The 14,354-nt window shown below is 41.0% G+C and overlaps 1 protein-coding gene across 4 annotated transcripts in view; it reads right to left on the bottom strand.

The window, feature by feature from the left end:
* Positions 1–1,790: 1,790 nt before the first annotated feature.
* LOC113963427 (phosphatidylinositol 3,4,5-trisphosphate 3-phosphatase TPTE2-like) overlaps positions 1,791–14,354 on the bottom strand; it is a 19,550-nt gene continuing 6,986 nt past the window's right edge. For all 4 annotated transcript variants that reach the window (XM_027674452.1, XM_027674454.1, XM_027674451.1 and 1 more), the window contains exons 7-19: positions 12,127–12,226; positions 11,228–11,291; positions 10,640–10,704; positions 10,026–10,086; positions 9,049–9,130; positions 8,882–8,970; positions 7,407–7,468; positions 6,404–6,484; positions 5,283–5,388; positions 4,519–4,616; positions 4,047–4,142; positions 3,501–3,571; positions 1,791–2,054 (exon numbers count right to left, since the gene is read on the bottom strand). In XM_027674452.1, the coding sequence (XP_027530253.1) occupies positions 1,952–2,054; positions 3,501–3,571; positions 4,047–4,142; positions 4,519–4,616; positions 5,283–5,388; positions 6,404–6,484; positions 7,407–7,468; positions 8,882–8,970; positions 9,049–9,130; positions 10,026–10,086; positions 10,640–10,704; positions 11,228–11,291; positions 12,127–12,226 (1,078 nt within the window). In that variant the 3' untranslated portion in view covers positions 1,791–1,951. The remainder of the gene's footprint in view (positions 2,055–3,500; positions 3,572–4,046; positions 4,143–4,518; positions 4,617–5,282; positions 5,389–6,403; positions 6,485–7,406; positions 7,469–8,881; positions 8,971–9,048; positions 9,131–10,025; positions 10,087–10,639; positions 10,705–11,227; positions 11,292–12,126; positions 12,227–14,354) is intronic.

Below are 14,354 nucleotides of genomic sequence, written 5' to 3'. Positions count from 1 at the left end.
TGGTCATCAGCAACTTCTAGCTGTAATAAAAGGGCATCCTCTTCCAGCTCCAAGCACATTCATGGGGACACTGAGACCTTACATGCCTGCTTGCCCTGTTGCCCTCTAGTGCTGCAGCTGGGATCTCACAACTGGGTAACTGGGTATTTCTTCCTTTTCTCAAGCCAGAGATACAGGGGTTGTATTAACCTTGCCAGCACCACTTAATCTTGAGGGGCAATTAACTCCAAAGCAACACCACAGATTGGGGAACAGCATTGCAGAAGTTGAACATGAGCCAGCACACCCTTGCAGCAAAGACTAGGCTGCTAGAGCTGGCTCTGGAGCCAGCAGGTAAGGCGGTTCTGACCCTCTGCTCATACCTCTCACATCAGTCAGAGCAGACACAAGACAATTTCTTGTTCTCCAGTACAAGAAAGGCTGTGACAGACTACAGCAAGTTAAGCAGAGGGCAGTGAGAACAGATGGTGGAGAAAAACAGAGTTTGTTCACCCATAATAAAAAGCTGAAGAGTCTACAGTTACCTCATTCATGGGAGGGGATAGAGCCAGGCTCTTTGCAGAGGCTTACAGGGCAGGACAAGATGCAACAGGTACAACTTGGAATCAGGGAAATTCCAACCAGGAAGGAACAGTAGTTACAAGATTAAGTACTGTGTGAAAAATGCTATCTGTGGAGATACATAGAACTGAACTAGATTGGGTGATCCAGCTCTATCTGGGCCTGTTTTACACAGGAGCTTGGACTACATGTACTTAAGTGACCCAGGCTCACTCTATCCTGCACCTAGGACTGCAAACAAGTGATGGGACTCTGTTGGTCATTCAAGACAGACTTTAGCCTCCACACTTGAAGTACAGGGCTGATAGAAGCAGCTTCCAAGAGCCCGGCTCCTAAGTCCTAGATAATTACACAATAGCAAAAGTTCAGTCCACACAAGTACTTCATACCACTACCCCCAAGTGAGCACATGGAGGGTATGTGACCTCTGCTTACCCGATTAACTGGAAAGCTACATCACTTCCCTTTCACTCTTGGTTCCTAACAATTTAAAGACTAAGAAAGCAACAGAACCAAGAAGCTAACACCTGAACATATTTCACATTGAGGAAGATATAGTCTCCATAGAAGAGCTGCACTGCTGAGAACAGTTGGAAGCAGAATAAGTCTCCTGGAAGTTGTGAATTACAGGTCTTAGTACAGCTCAAGAGGGGTCAGTGAGCATTTGCACTATTAGCTCAAGTGGGCAGGTGCACAGATCAAACCCACCACATGCAGGTATTAAGGCAAGCCTCACTAAGTGATCCCAGGCAGCTGTCATGCTCCTGAGCTGATGAGACACAAACTTAAGTCTTAGGGCATGTGGCCGTCGCAGCCCTTTGTGGGGAGGTACAGTAGTAGAAAAGCAGCTGTGCAGTCTCCAACCTCCACAGGCAGCTCCCAGGACATGTGTTGCTCAAACCCGTACACCAATGACTCCTGATGAAGAGCAGTTTAATACCAAGGCTTCTACTCAAGCAGCAGTAATCTGATATAGGAAGACTAATATTTCTCCCTCAAAATTCCCATATTCTACTGATCTGTGGAAAACCCTGGTGCTGAGGGAGATGTGTCAGATTTTTTCAGTCTCATGCAGATTGCTGGTCTTCACCCACCTTTGGGTTAATGATATTGCTTAGAGACCAGCAATTAGCTTAGATTACTAAAACAGGAATTACCTGTATGCAGAGATACCTAAGCTCCTAAGGATGATGTGACAGTTACTAAATAACTCTTCAGAGTATTATTACCCTGCACAACAGAACTTCATGTAACTTTATTTGAGAAGTTGTATCTACACAGTTATACATTAAGTACATGAAAATTAGACTGCTTCACTTTATACTGAAACAGCAAGACATTCTCCAGGAAATAGATGAGTTTTACATGTTTCCCTTCTTTCAGATTTCGCTTATGAATCAATAAAGTTCACCTCCACAGCAAATGTCTCGCTATAGACTTTCCAAGTTTTAGACTTGTGAGGGTTATCCAGCTCATTCCTGGGAAGGTAAAGTCTAAAAGACAAAATTCAGTAATATATCTTAACAACCTGAGACATACTTTTTCTTTCAGCCATCCACAGAAGTTTCAAGCTCAGCCCTGGAATACGAAATATAGCCCCAGATCTTGAATTGAAACACACATCAGCCATGCCTGCACAACAATTTGCATCTGAAATAGTCTGAGAAACAAAGTCAACCTGATGAGTTTTTGGGTTGGTTCCACATCCACCCCTCCCAGAGCCCCATAATGCAAGACCGTTAGAGTAAAATTAATGTTGCATTCAGCTCAAGGTCTCCCGATAGGATGCGAGTGTCACTAATTTAATAATTGATCTTCCTAAAGGTAAGGATTCAATTCAGTGCTCAACTTCATCAGGTACATTCTCCAATTTTAATGTTTACTAAATTCACGTCTAGTTATCATTTAAAAGCACTCGCACATCAGTTATAGATGAATTAGAGATATAGAGATAGAAGCACTGCCTTAAGAGCTGTTTCACTTCTGATCAGACCTAGTCCACTTCAGGTCTACCAGAATTCTCTGGGCAGGAAGGGAGAAATGAAGGCCTGGTGGGGCATCCTCCCTAGTTCTGGAGTAAACAAAGCACTTCAGCAAAACTCTCAAAATGGCAATGTTTCAGGGCTGTCAGACAGTAGGCATACATTTCTCCTGGCACTGGCTTGGTCTAATGAGTGTCTGCACCTAGATAGCAAGGTGCATTGCTGGTTCAGCATATTAAGTTTACAGTTACAGACTAGAGGCTACCTCTCCTCATACTCTGGCAGGATCAGTTCAGTAAAAATTGTTTCCTTTCTATTCTAGTCATGGAGAACACAGTAATTTTATTTCCTATGTCAAGTTCACTGTTCCTCTGCCTAAATCTGTCAAAGCAGAAGATAAGGATCTCCTGTCTCACGTTTCTACATCACTCCCCAAGCAAGACAGACAAGTCCAACTTTCACTGGCTGGAGCTTCCCCAGGAGTTCTAGTCTCAGCAAGCAAAACCACAGTAATTTCTAACTTTATCAAAAACATGAGAAGCCATAAGACAGCCTTTCTTTGGATCCCAAGCATCAGTACTTCTAAGTATGGTTTTAATGCTTGCCTGCTAAGCTACTGAGTGAGTGCCAGCCTTTTAGGCAGCCGTACAACAGAGGACGGCAGATTTGAATAGTTAACATTAGATTTTTGACTTAAAATTCATTAACAATGCTTAGAGCACTCAGGAAATAGTCCAGTGGCTTAAGATAAAAACCTCACATATGTTTAAAATACTTAGCACAGTGCAAGAAGCTGCCTGCTCATAAGTTACAGCTGAGGGTCAAAGACCAGTACCGACTTGGAAGTTAAGACAGCTGGCTCATCAAGCCTATCTCAGCTTTACTATGTTTATGAACTTCCAGCTCAGTTCAGACATCAGAATTTAAGATCTGGAGACAGTTACAATGATCATTTACCTGTTATTTTCAATAAAGGAAGTGTTGAACCAGAAGAAGAATGGGCAGTCATCATAGCCTTTTGGGAGATCCTAAACACAAAGGATTAAGGACTTGTTTAAGGACTGTGTTGGACAACAGGAGTCTTTTTGCAGAGCAAGAGTACCCACCTGTCCTCAGTAGCTTGGTTTACAAAGCCACAGTGTCACAATCAGTACACTTGAAGATCCCAATATCACACACAGATCACTATTTTCACTGCAATTGTTTCAGTACTAGGTCACTCAATACAATGAGGTAAGAGCCTCGTGTTAGAAGCAGGTACTCAACTAAGACATCTTGATCACACTGCTGTATGAACAGCCAGATGACTCCCCTGCTTGCCTAGGCTGAAGTAGCACCACTTGCTGCATCCCTCAGTGCACAGTGAAACCACCCTACACAGCAGGAGTCACTGGGGAAAAACAGGTTCTGCCCCACACCACACAGCCAGCCAGGACCCAGCTGCAGTGTGCACTGCAGCCTCTCCCCATACCCAAGTGAAGGTCTTCACACTGTTATACTTACAGATTCTGATTCAAATCTGACTTTCACATCACCACTTATAACAGGGCAGTCTTCCAAGCCAATGACTACAGAGTCACTTTCAGAATCAAAGAAGAGCTAGGTAACAGAATAAAGTTTGTTTTATGAGAAGTTACTGCAGAGAGACAAGGAACCAATTCATGACAATACCTAGCTATTCATTCATGGTATACAAACACAACAGCAGTGCTAGAATAATAGCCAACAATTTAAGCTACTCAGGACAGAGTGAGCTATTTGTGTTTAAGTGACTCCTAGGGAAATCTTCACTATCTTACCACTGCTTTTCCTAGGACTTAGCAAAGCTTAGCTTTTTCATCCTCTCAGAATTTACCTCATCCATTTAGTTAGATAGTTTTACGTCAAGTATTCAACTTCTGTACAAAGACACTTTTGACCTGTAAGTCAGCTTCCAGCTTCTGTGACTCAAATGATGAGATTTCACAGTACTCACCCTGCAGTTTTGTTGACTGGCACATACACATTCCAGTACAACTTGCTTCCTTGTTATTATCTGCACCTTCATATCAGTTCCATTGCCCTTCCCAACTCCTAGGAAGAAAGCATTGCATTATACTAGAGCATGCATATTAGCTGGAAACACAAAAGTGGTCATGAAAACCAAGTGCAATCCCATTCAAAAGTGCCTTCTTTCCAGACTGCCTTGCGAAAGACTCTAGAGAACTCAAATGCTAAAGGTAAATCAGGATTCTGTGGTTGAAAATTGTATACTGAAGTAGCAGTGAATCTCACTAGTGGAACAGGCTAATGTAGAGTCTAGTTTCACTGACTGAACAAGAACTGCAGTTTGAAGTCCTCTAAAACAATGAGGGATGAACTTCCAGCCTTTGATTAAGATTACCTGTACACATGTACAGAAACAGGTATGTATATAAAGCTGAGAAACACTAGTGCGTCCAGTTCCACATGTGGAGTTAGTCTAACTTGAAAAGTGATTCTCTTTCCAGAACAGAGCAGGTTGTATGTGAGCCATCATTCGACCGGACACACAGAAAGCAAAACACAGAGCAACTGACTTCAAAATACTCTTCACTGACTTCAAAATACTCTTCACTGTATTCTGTGTCATTTAAATTCTCAAATCCAAGTAAATCTACATTCCTATCATGGGCTTAGCAGGAAAGACAGTAGATATCAGCTGCCTGTAATAGGAAACAATTATCAGATAGAGGAATGCCCAAATTCAAGAGTTCTTACCATGTATAGTGTGGATTTTGAGGTTTTTTATTTTGAGTTGTCTCTCTGGTGGGAGTTTCAAGTTATACTTGTTTTTCAGGATCTCATAATACCCAACATACCTACTCTGTAACACAAAAAAACCAGACACATTATGCAGTTCCTGTACCCAACACAGATTAATTCTAGGCAGAAGTAGGATTTAAATACGTCTTCCACTCTAAGTTTTTAGCTCTCCAAAGCCCAAAAATAAGAAGAAAGCCATTTGTTATCCTTCCCCTCCCCAGTCCAAACAATCCTCTAGACAAATTTAACACCTACATTTTTAATCAGCATTTAAATTTCATGTTTTCAGAAATTCTGTACTTTTTAGTTCAGCAAGAAGTGAGGAGCTTTTATATTGTAGTTTTAAGAGGCTGAATGTTTAAACATACAAGATACTTCCATTTTACTGAAGTATGTTCTGAAGGACAGTTGTACTTCTATCTTATACCATAAATTAAAGTACCTCTGTCACCAGATTTACTTCACACCCCTCCATCATACAGTACAGTGAATTAATATGAGCAAAGCCCCATGGTCTGAGATAAAAAACCTGTGTGGTATTTCCCAGTGAATGCAGTCTGTAGAGAATGCATTCTTCCACCCAGCCACATCTGTGCCATGGCCCCATAGCAGGCTAGCCTGCAGGCTTCTGTGCATCCTTGATAAACAGCCTAATTGTCTTACAGTGTCATGCTCCTGTGAGGGTGCCCAGACATGTTGTGGAGTCTCCATCTGTGCAGATATTCTAGACCTGACCGGACACATCCATAGGCAACTGTCTCCAGCTCACCCTGCTTGAACAGTAGGGTTGGACTGAAAGCTTTTCTAATCTCAAGAATACTGTTATCTTAGATACTATACTTCAGATTTGATGTTATTAGGAAGAGAACGGCATAAGGGGAGAGGGAAAGATGCAATGCAACTCTATCAGTTGTTAGCCTTCCAACTCTTACAGAAAGAGTAAAGAAAGAGTACAGAAAGTTCAGGAAATAGTAGAAACCTACAACTCTGAAACAAGGCAGTGGATGTGGGGCAGCACAAGCACTCACAAGGTTAGTATTGGTTTGGCTACTGTTACTGAACCTGCTCAAGCTTACCTGGGATGGAGTTTCAACTCCTTGAAACTTAGTACTTGTGCTTCTATCGGTTCTTCTCTCCCCAAAGTAGTCCAAGCTTTCCTACACAAGAAGAAAATTTCAAGGGTTAAGATATCTATCCCACCACTATTCCCCTTCCTGAAAAGTGGATTTTAAACTACAACTACACTACTCAAGTCCAATATGGGAATGCAAGGGAAAATATGCAATAGTTGTTTTGGTACCTTCTAAAGGAGACTTTTAACTAGAATAAGAAAGTACTAATTAGGAAGTCAGATACATTAAGTCTGTCACCCATGAAAGAGTGAGGGAGAGTAATAACTTCTAAGCAATTTCTTTAGAACCATCTATATTTCTCAAGTGGTCTGTGGCAGACAAAGCCAAACATTAGTTCAGATCTTCACAATGAGGAAGACTGAGGAAATCAAGTGATTAAATGAATATAGTCTGCCCAGACTACCTTGAGTGACCTGGGCCTTCTGCATTCCAAGTCTCCAGACTGATATACCAGACCTCGTATACTAAAGCAGCATAAGCACCTGTCCTGGCTGCGGCTTGCTGATCTTTCTGCCTTTCCCCAGAAGGGCTTTCTGCTGGCTGTCAAGACAAGTCAAGTCTTGATGCCTCACACTACTTGGAGGGAGACTGGGGAAAAAAATTTTTTAAGACCACTTAAAACCAGTGACACTATCATTAGTAGAGTTTGTTCAGAAGTCACCTACAGTTTACATTGTTGCTCAAGGCCCTAGGTCTATTATGCCTCCAATAAGAGTGCTTCAAGTTGGTATCCTGTTAAATGCTACTTTCCCAGTTCTTACTGATCAAGAATAGACTGCATCAGAATTTACATAGTAGCAAGACTTGCAAGAACTTTTAGTAAAAACAGATTTTTCACTGAATCTTTTTTTAGTATAGAATTTTCTGCAGACTATTACTGCATTTCACCAATTCAGTAGTTTCTAAGGAGCATTTTGTATACTAAACAAAAATAAACAGCTTTTACCTTTGCGCTTTCAAACTGGTCACTGTCTATTAGCCAGGTACAGACCATTGTTCCAGTCCTGCCTGTATTAGAAATATGAGACAAGTTATATTACAGCAGTTCAAAAGTATTTGGGATTATATTTGTGAAGGTGAAGTCATCTCCTGTGATCTCATCTATTTCAAGAGTTGTGACAGTCAAGTAGCTGTATTCAGAGAATAATGACTTAAAGACAAGATACTACAGTTTGTTAAGTTGTTCCTTGAAAGCAGTCCCCACATTTCTTTGTAGTATTACTAGAGACACTTAGGATACTGGTCAATATCTACATTCTCCATTCAGCAGGTGATAGAGGATAGCACTCTACTAAACAAGGCTATAAACAGCACTTCCCAATGCTAGAAGTCCCAGAGTTGTTTCTCTGCCCCAACTATTTTCCCACAACCATACTAAGAAACCATCAAGTCTGCTAGCATAAAAATCCTGCATAGTTTCAGTTTTTAATTTAAAATCTCAGAGGTCAAGTCACCCTCCCTACATTTGTTCTTCAAGCTGTAGCTTCAACATTCAGTTTTGCAAAACCTTTTAAAACAGAGCTTCACCTTGGGGCAACTTTTTTTAATGTTAAGGAACTACCTGTCTTAAGCCAAGTATTTGCTTAACAGATAGTAATAGCAGATGCTTGGCATGTGTTTGCAGGGAAGTTTGGCTTACTTGCAGTTATTTATGCATGTGGGAGTAGTGCTCCCACACTACTACTGGTTGCAGATAGCATCTGCAGGTTAGCTCATATAAGGTAGCTTTGACTATCTTTTTTCCATAAGACTTCATCACCTAATATGGTGTGTATCTTAAGATCCAGCAGCACCCAGAACATTCTAGGGGGGTAAGGTTATGGAGGAGATCATCTTGAGTGTCATCGCATAACACATACAGGACAGCCAGGGGATCAGGCGCAGCCAGCATGGGTTTATGAAGGGCAGGTCCTGCTTGACCAATATGATCTCCTTCTATGAGAAGGTGACCCACTTAATAGATGAAGGAAAGACTGTAGATGTTACCTACTTGGATGTTAGTAAAGCCTTTGACACCATTTCCCACTGCATTCTCCTGCAGAAACTGGCTGCTCATGGCTCAGACAAATGCACTCTTCACTGGGTGAAAAACTGGCTGGATAATCAGGCCCAGGGAGTGGTGGTGAATGGAGTTAGACCAGTGGTGGCCGGCCACCACTGGTGTCTGCAGGCCTCAGTACTGGGGCCAGTTCTGTTTAATATCTTACCAATGATCTGGACAAGGGGACTGAGTGCATCCTATGGGTTCTGTAATACTAAACACAGTATTATACTGTTGCTACTCAGTGTCTGCAGAATTTGTCAAGTTACACTGTAACCCCATCTCACAGTATGGTTTAGGGCCATACTTACATCAAAGAAGCTATAATAACAACGAAGTGCAATTTGTAGCATACACAGACTACACATGAGAAATTCTACCTTTGCCTCCTTTACAATGAATTGCTACGATGTTCTTTTCATCTTGACTCATCCATTCACGAACACTGCCAGTGAATTTCAGCATGTCCCTAAATAAGAGGAAAATTAGTGCATCAACGTAAACGCCTACGCAGAACTATTGCAATGTAGTTCTTGACAAGACTCACTGTAGTGCCGGGACATTGTGGTCATCAATAAATATCCTTTCCACTCTGTAGTGAAAGTACTTGGGGTCATAGCCTTTTTCACCTACAAGAAAAGATCTGAAGTTATGCCAGGAAGGGGAAGAGGATTGCAACAAATAAAGTGGTGACACACAACCACTGGTCTGAGCATATACTAGTTTCTAAAGGACAGTTGTGTACATAGAAAGATCAAAATGAAAAAAACTTGTGAGGTAATTTGGCTACAGCCATGATTGTTCAGCTTCTAGTTTAACACTTCTCACTTAAATTTTATCTCCAGGCACAGAGGGTCATTCCTTTTCACAAAGATTACTTGGGATCTGAAAGTTAGTGTTCTGATGCAGTGTCAGGGTCAACCACAGCAAAACCTGCAGGCAAAGTGGTAAAAAGCCACTAACACCACATCCCCCATCTGACCTCCCCTATCCATCTCTCTGCTGGCCAGAGGACAGTTTTACTTTTTAATGACTTCAAGTATCACTGCTTCTAGAACATACCTTGCTTCCAGCTCTGACACTGCTATGAAGCAGGAACCTCAAAATAGTTGTTTATGAAGAATTTTTTTTAGACACTTCTAAACAGAATAGCTTTTAACTATTCTCCACCTCATTCTTCTAAGCCTTCATTAGAAGATTCTCCAACATTACCTCAAGTTTTAGCCCAGGTCTAGTTTTCAACTTTTATTTTTAATAAGAACTTTGGAACACTGAAGCAATTTTTCAGCATGAACAAGGAAGTCTAAACTGCAAGACATCCAGTATCTCCTTTGCAAGCTTCAGTACAATATTAGATTAGCTTTGCAAGCTCTGGTACAGTCAATAGCCACATTCAAGACAGAATGTAGTCAGAGATAGGTATGCACTTTTTGATTGAGATCTGCTATTGGCAGCAGAATACCTTGAAGAGATGCATTTCTGTTTACCAATATTTCAATGTAGTCAGCAGCTAAACATACTTACTGCAGAGATTGTAGACTTTATAGTGGTCTGGATGTTTGGTGTCCAAAAATCTTGCAACTTCCTAAGCAATAACAAGACAAGAGTTCAGAGTAGTTAGTGCTCTACTCCTCATTTCCACTGCCACCTCAACCACCCACATGGGATCAGCAACTGCATTCATGAACAGCCCCTGGACTGTTCAAAGCAAGCCTTTCCAACTCAGGTTCTTGTCTGGAATAAAAGTACTACTGCAACTATCTTCCTTACCCTATATACGTTTCTACAAAATCAGGCAGCATCTCTGAAAAGGACATTATGCAGACCTTTTAAACAATTTTTAGCTGAATAGATCTTATCACTATTACTAGCCTGGGACAGAACTACCTTGATTCTCCAAAGCATTCCCAAGGAATGGGAGCATCAGAATGCCAATGTGTCCACACTGAGATACATCCCATTAGGCTTAGCTGAGGCACTACAACACAAACAGCACAGTGGAGACCATCAGTCAGTCATTCCAACCAGCCACGCCAGCAGAACTAGGACTGACATGATCTAGTCCACATGTAAATTAGAGGGAACCTATAAAAGAAACGAGTTTCAGAAAGAGTGAACTTGGTAGATGAGATTTTTACCTTTATGGGGTTCCTGTAGAAAGACTGCTTCCCAGAAGATGGAAATGACATTGCAATGATTCGATCTGTGGAGAAGACAGCAATCAGCAGTAACAGCAGAAAGCTCCCCTACATGTAAGAACTACGTGATTGAGCAACATCCTTATGAAATGTCTTATTCCTACCCTAATTATAAGAACAACCTACCCATTTCTGAGAGGCTTTCCTCTACATTTAGCATAGCTAGAGCAAGACAAATAGTGCTTCCCAAAGCATCAGACACCATTAATGTCAGTCTGCACAGAATCAGAAGCAAAAATACTCTAAGTCAATAGTTTCTCAGCTCTGATTCCCTAGGCCTCAGGAGATTTTCTATCATTACATACAGCATGTACAACTCTCTCCCAGAGGACTAATTCTTGAGAAACGTGCCAGAGTCACGAATCCGTATTTCAAAATCCCACAGAAAAGGAGTAGGCCTGGTTTGACTTCATACATAAGTTTCCTTAGTCTAAAACATTGGTTGTATGTCACATCAAACTCTTATTAAGTGAAGAACAAGGCTTAGCAGGATTAACATGCTGCAAAGTGACATTTGTTTATACAAACCAGTAATATAAGTGAGATCCAGATCAAAGCCATCTTTCATATAACGCCTTTTGTTTTCAGAGACCTGACAAAAAAAGAAAGGAGACTTAGTCTGCCACAGGAATGCCAAAGATCACCAAGTATTGCCAGTTACCAGGAAAAATCAGCCATCAACTAGACTCAGAAGTTAAGCCTGAGCAGCAGAACCTCATTTTGCTATAGCAAAGTGTGCAGCATTAGCTGAGAGTAACATAGCTTTTAGGTAGAAGCTCTGTACAGAATTTTTACCCTGAAGTATCAAAGTTTATTCTAGTAAAAGGAACACTGCAAATTCTCCACAGACTGCAGCATGCATCTGTCATTGTTATTTGAGTGTTTGGAGGCTGAAGGAAGAAAGAATAAAGTTAAGGGCAGCATAACTAAAATGGCTTATTGCTAAGCAATAGGATATCCTTGAAGCTTAAAGTACCACTTTAATGGCCCTGATGAAAATAAGAGGTATTTACAGTGGATAGGGCTTCAACAGTAAGGTTGTTTTGTTTTCACCCAAAATAAAGCATCAGAAGCATTAAAACTCCTACCTTCCCCCACATGAGGGGAAACAGTCTATGTACCACACAAGCTAGAAATTGCCAGTTGAGACACATGGTGGTGGTGCAATCACTTTGATATGCCAGCCTTCCAGGTCAATTTTCTGCTTACTTGAGCAAAGTTAAGAACTACTAGCTCTGCTGAAGTCGGAGACAAAGCTCCGGTAGCCTGTCAGGGAAACTGAACAGACATGCTGCTTGGGCAATACTATCAATAGCAGAGCAATAGGCTGTGGCCAGTCTTCCTATTTACCATCGATGGGTGCCTGCAGAAAGAGCTAGAGTTGGAAACAGTAGTGATAGCCTAGATATATTAAGAGGCAGACTTACCATTCTCCTGGTCACCACTTCAAGTTGCTTCTTTTGTGAAGCCAGGCGAAATATTCTTATCAAGATGACAATTCTCAGAACTCGGAGGAAAGTAACCATTCTAGATGCCAGATTCACCACAAAAGGAAATGAAGAGAAATAAACTTAGAGACAAAGAATAAAGCTATTTAAAACCTGTTTCAGAGACAGTTTAAAGCTGTGTTTCATATATCGAATTAGGACTCCTCAGGCTGATTTTGGAGAAAGTACTATGCTTGAAGAATACCACGGTTCTATTGTTAAGGGCTTCGGAGAGTACATATTCTGAACAGCTAACAGAACTAGGAAATCCCCTACTTGCTAAAACGGACTTCCACAGGCATCTCTGGCCAGCAAGCAACTAATTCCATTAACGTTACTTATCATAACAAAATTCTTGTTCCTCAAAGCTTATTCTCAACTCTACATTTAAGTGTATGTAGCCGCCTGAAAAATTACTGAAAAGAGCAGCTAGACAGTCTATGTACATCATGACTTGATTAAGAAATCTGAGAAAACATCATATATCCTGTGTTTAATCATTCAGCAACTTGAACACTTGGTTTGGTTTGAGGAACTTTGAACTGCTGTTGAACTTTGAAGCAGGCAAGACGCTTAGGTGAGTGGTTCTACCAAAACAACTGAACAGGGGGAGTTGCTTTCCCATACCCCTAGGGACTAGGGCAAACTAACATTAATTTCATGCCTTAAGGAGGTATGTGAGCAAACACCTTTAAGCAGCACACACACACATATTTTAGGTTTTGATACACTTGTAAGAATCCTGGTAAATACCAACAGTAAGAGAGACAAACCTCAAGCTGAAGACAGTCTGCTCCACACTGATGTGGAGCTTAAAGTCAGCAAATCCAGATTGTCCTGGACACCTGGAGGAAAGTTTCAGTTTTCCCCCTGAGCATCTTCCTAACTCAGCATCACCCTCCTCTGTTGAAAACAGAATTTCCTTGGAGCTAGCAGAAAATTACATGAACTAACACTGGGGTGAAAACTCCACAGTCCCTCTCCCCAGCCCGAACCACAACTCTAAGAAGCAACTCTTCAAGATAAAAGCAGTTTGCATTCTGCCCTTCAGGAAGTCAGCCAATTAGGCATTAGATCCCAGACTGATAACCAGCTCTCATTCCTCAATATCCTCTTATAGGTTAGACTTAAAGGAAAGAGTTAACTCATCCCAACACACACTCAGCTAGACCAGATTAGAAATAGAAACCATACTCCTCTGTCAGGGCATGTTATCTCTATGGACTGTTACTGAAGTGTCACTTGTCACATATTAGTTCTCACTCATATAAAAGCTGCTCAAATTCTAATTATTCTAAAATGTATCAGATGCTTTAAGACTGCTGTTTGCTTCTTGAGGAAGGGCTATGAGGAAAGAAAAGTTATAAACCCCACATAGGCTACTGGGAATTAGCTGGATTATGTAGACACTACTGGAGTGTTAAGTGGGAAGACCACCTCATCTCAAAATTTGGGATTTGGTCAAATTTGAGATATCATCTAGTGTCAGGTAGTAATATTTTGGTCAGAACAGGATTTAAGAACCTTTAATAAGAGAAGCCTTACAGAGAGCCTTAAGAATTGAACAGGTAAGATGGTAGGCCTCAGCTGAGTGTCTTCTGAGAGCATCAGTGTGAACTCCTCTTTATGCAGTCAAAAGCCTACTCTAAATTCCCATCAACTTCAGCAAGTCAGAATACAAGGACCTTGCACACAACAATCTAAAATCAGATGGGTCAGTGCAGGATCAGGCCTACTACTACCACAGCCTAGTAAAGATAGCAATGCACATTACCCTGTCACAGTGCTCTTTCTCCTACCTCTAACTGGATGCTGCCATAAGATGAAAGCTGCTTTAGAAAAATGTGGTCATAGAAATGGGAATTAATCATTAAAAACTCAGATGAATGTTTAAGACAACCTAGAAGGAAAAAGGCTTTATGACTGAGGCTGCAAAAGCTATTCTTTGACAGTTTTACTTTTGAAACCTGAGGTTAGTCAGCATTTGACGAGACAACTAGTACTTACAGATGTTTGTCCAACACTGGATTCTTCAATAACTAAACTTTGAGTTGGTTTCTTCTGGAATAATGTTCCCCCCTTATGCCAATTAGTCAGCTGAATATAGGGGGTGTTTGATTTTGTCTTTTTTTTTTTTTTTTTTTTTTTTTTTTTTTTTTTTTTTTTTT

The sequence above is a fragment of the Neopelma chrysocephalum genome, unplaced genomic scaffold (assembly GCF_003984885.1).
Source record: "Neopelma chrysocephalum unplaced genomic scaffold, ASM398488v2 Primary Assembly neopelma1_25, whole genome shotgun sequence".
NCBI lineage: Eukaryota > Metazoa > Chordata > Aves > Passeriformes > Pipridae > Neopelma > Neopelma chrysocephalum.
Note: the sequence above shows the minus strand (reverse complement) of the source record. Positions and strands in the feature narration are given on the sequence as shown.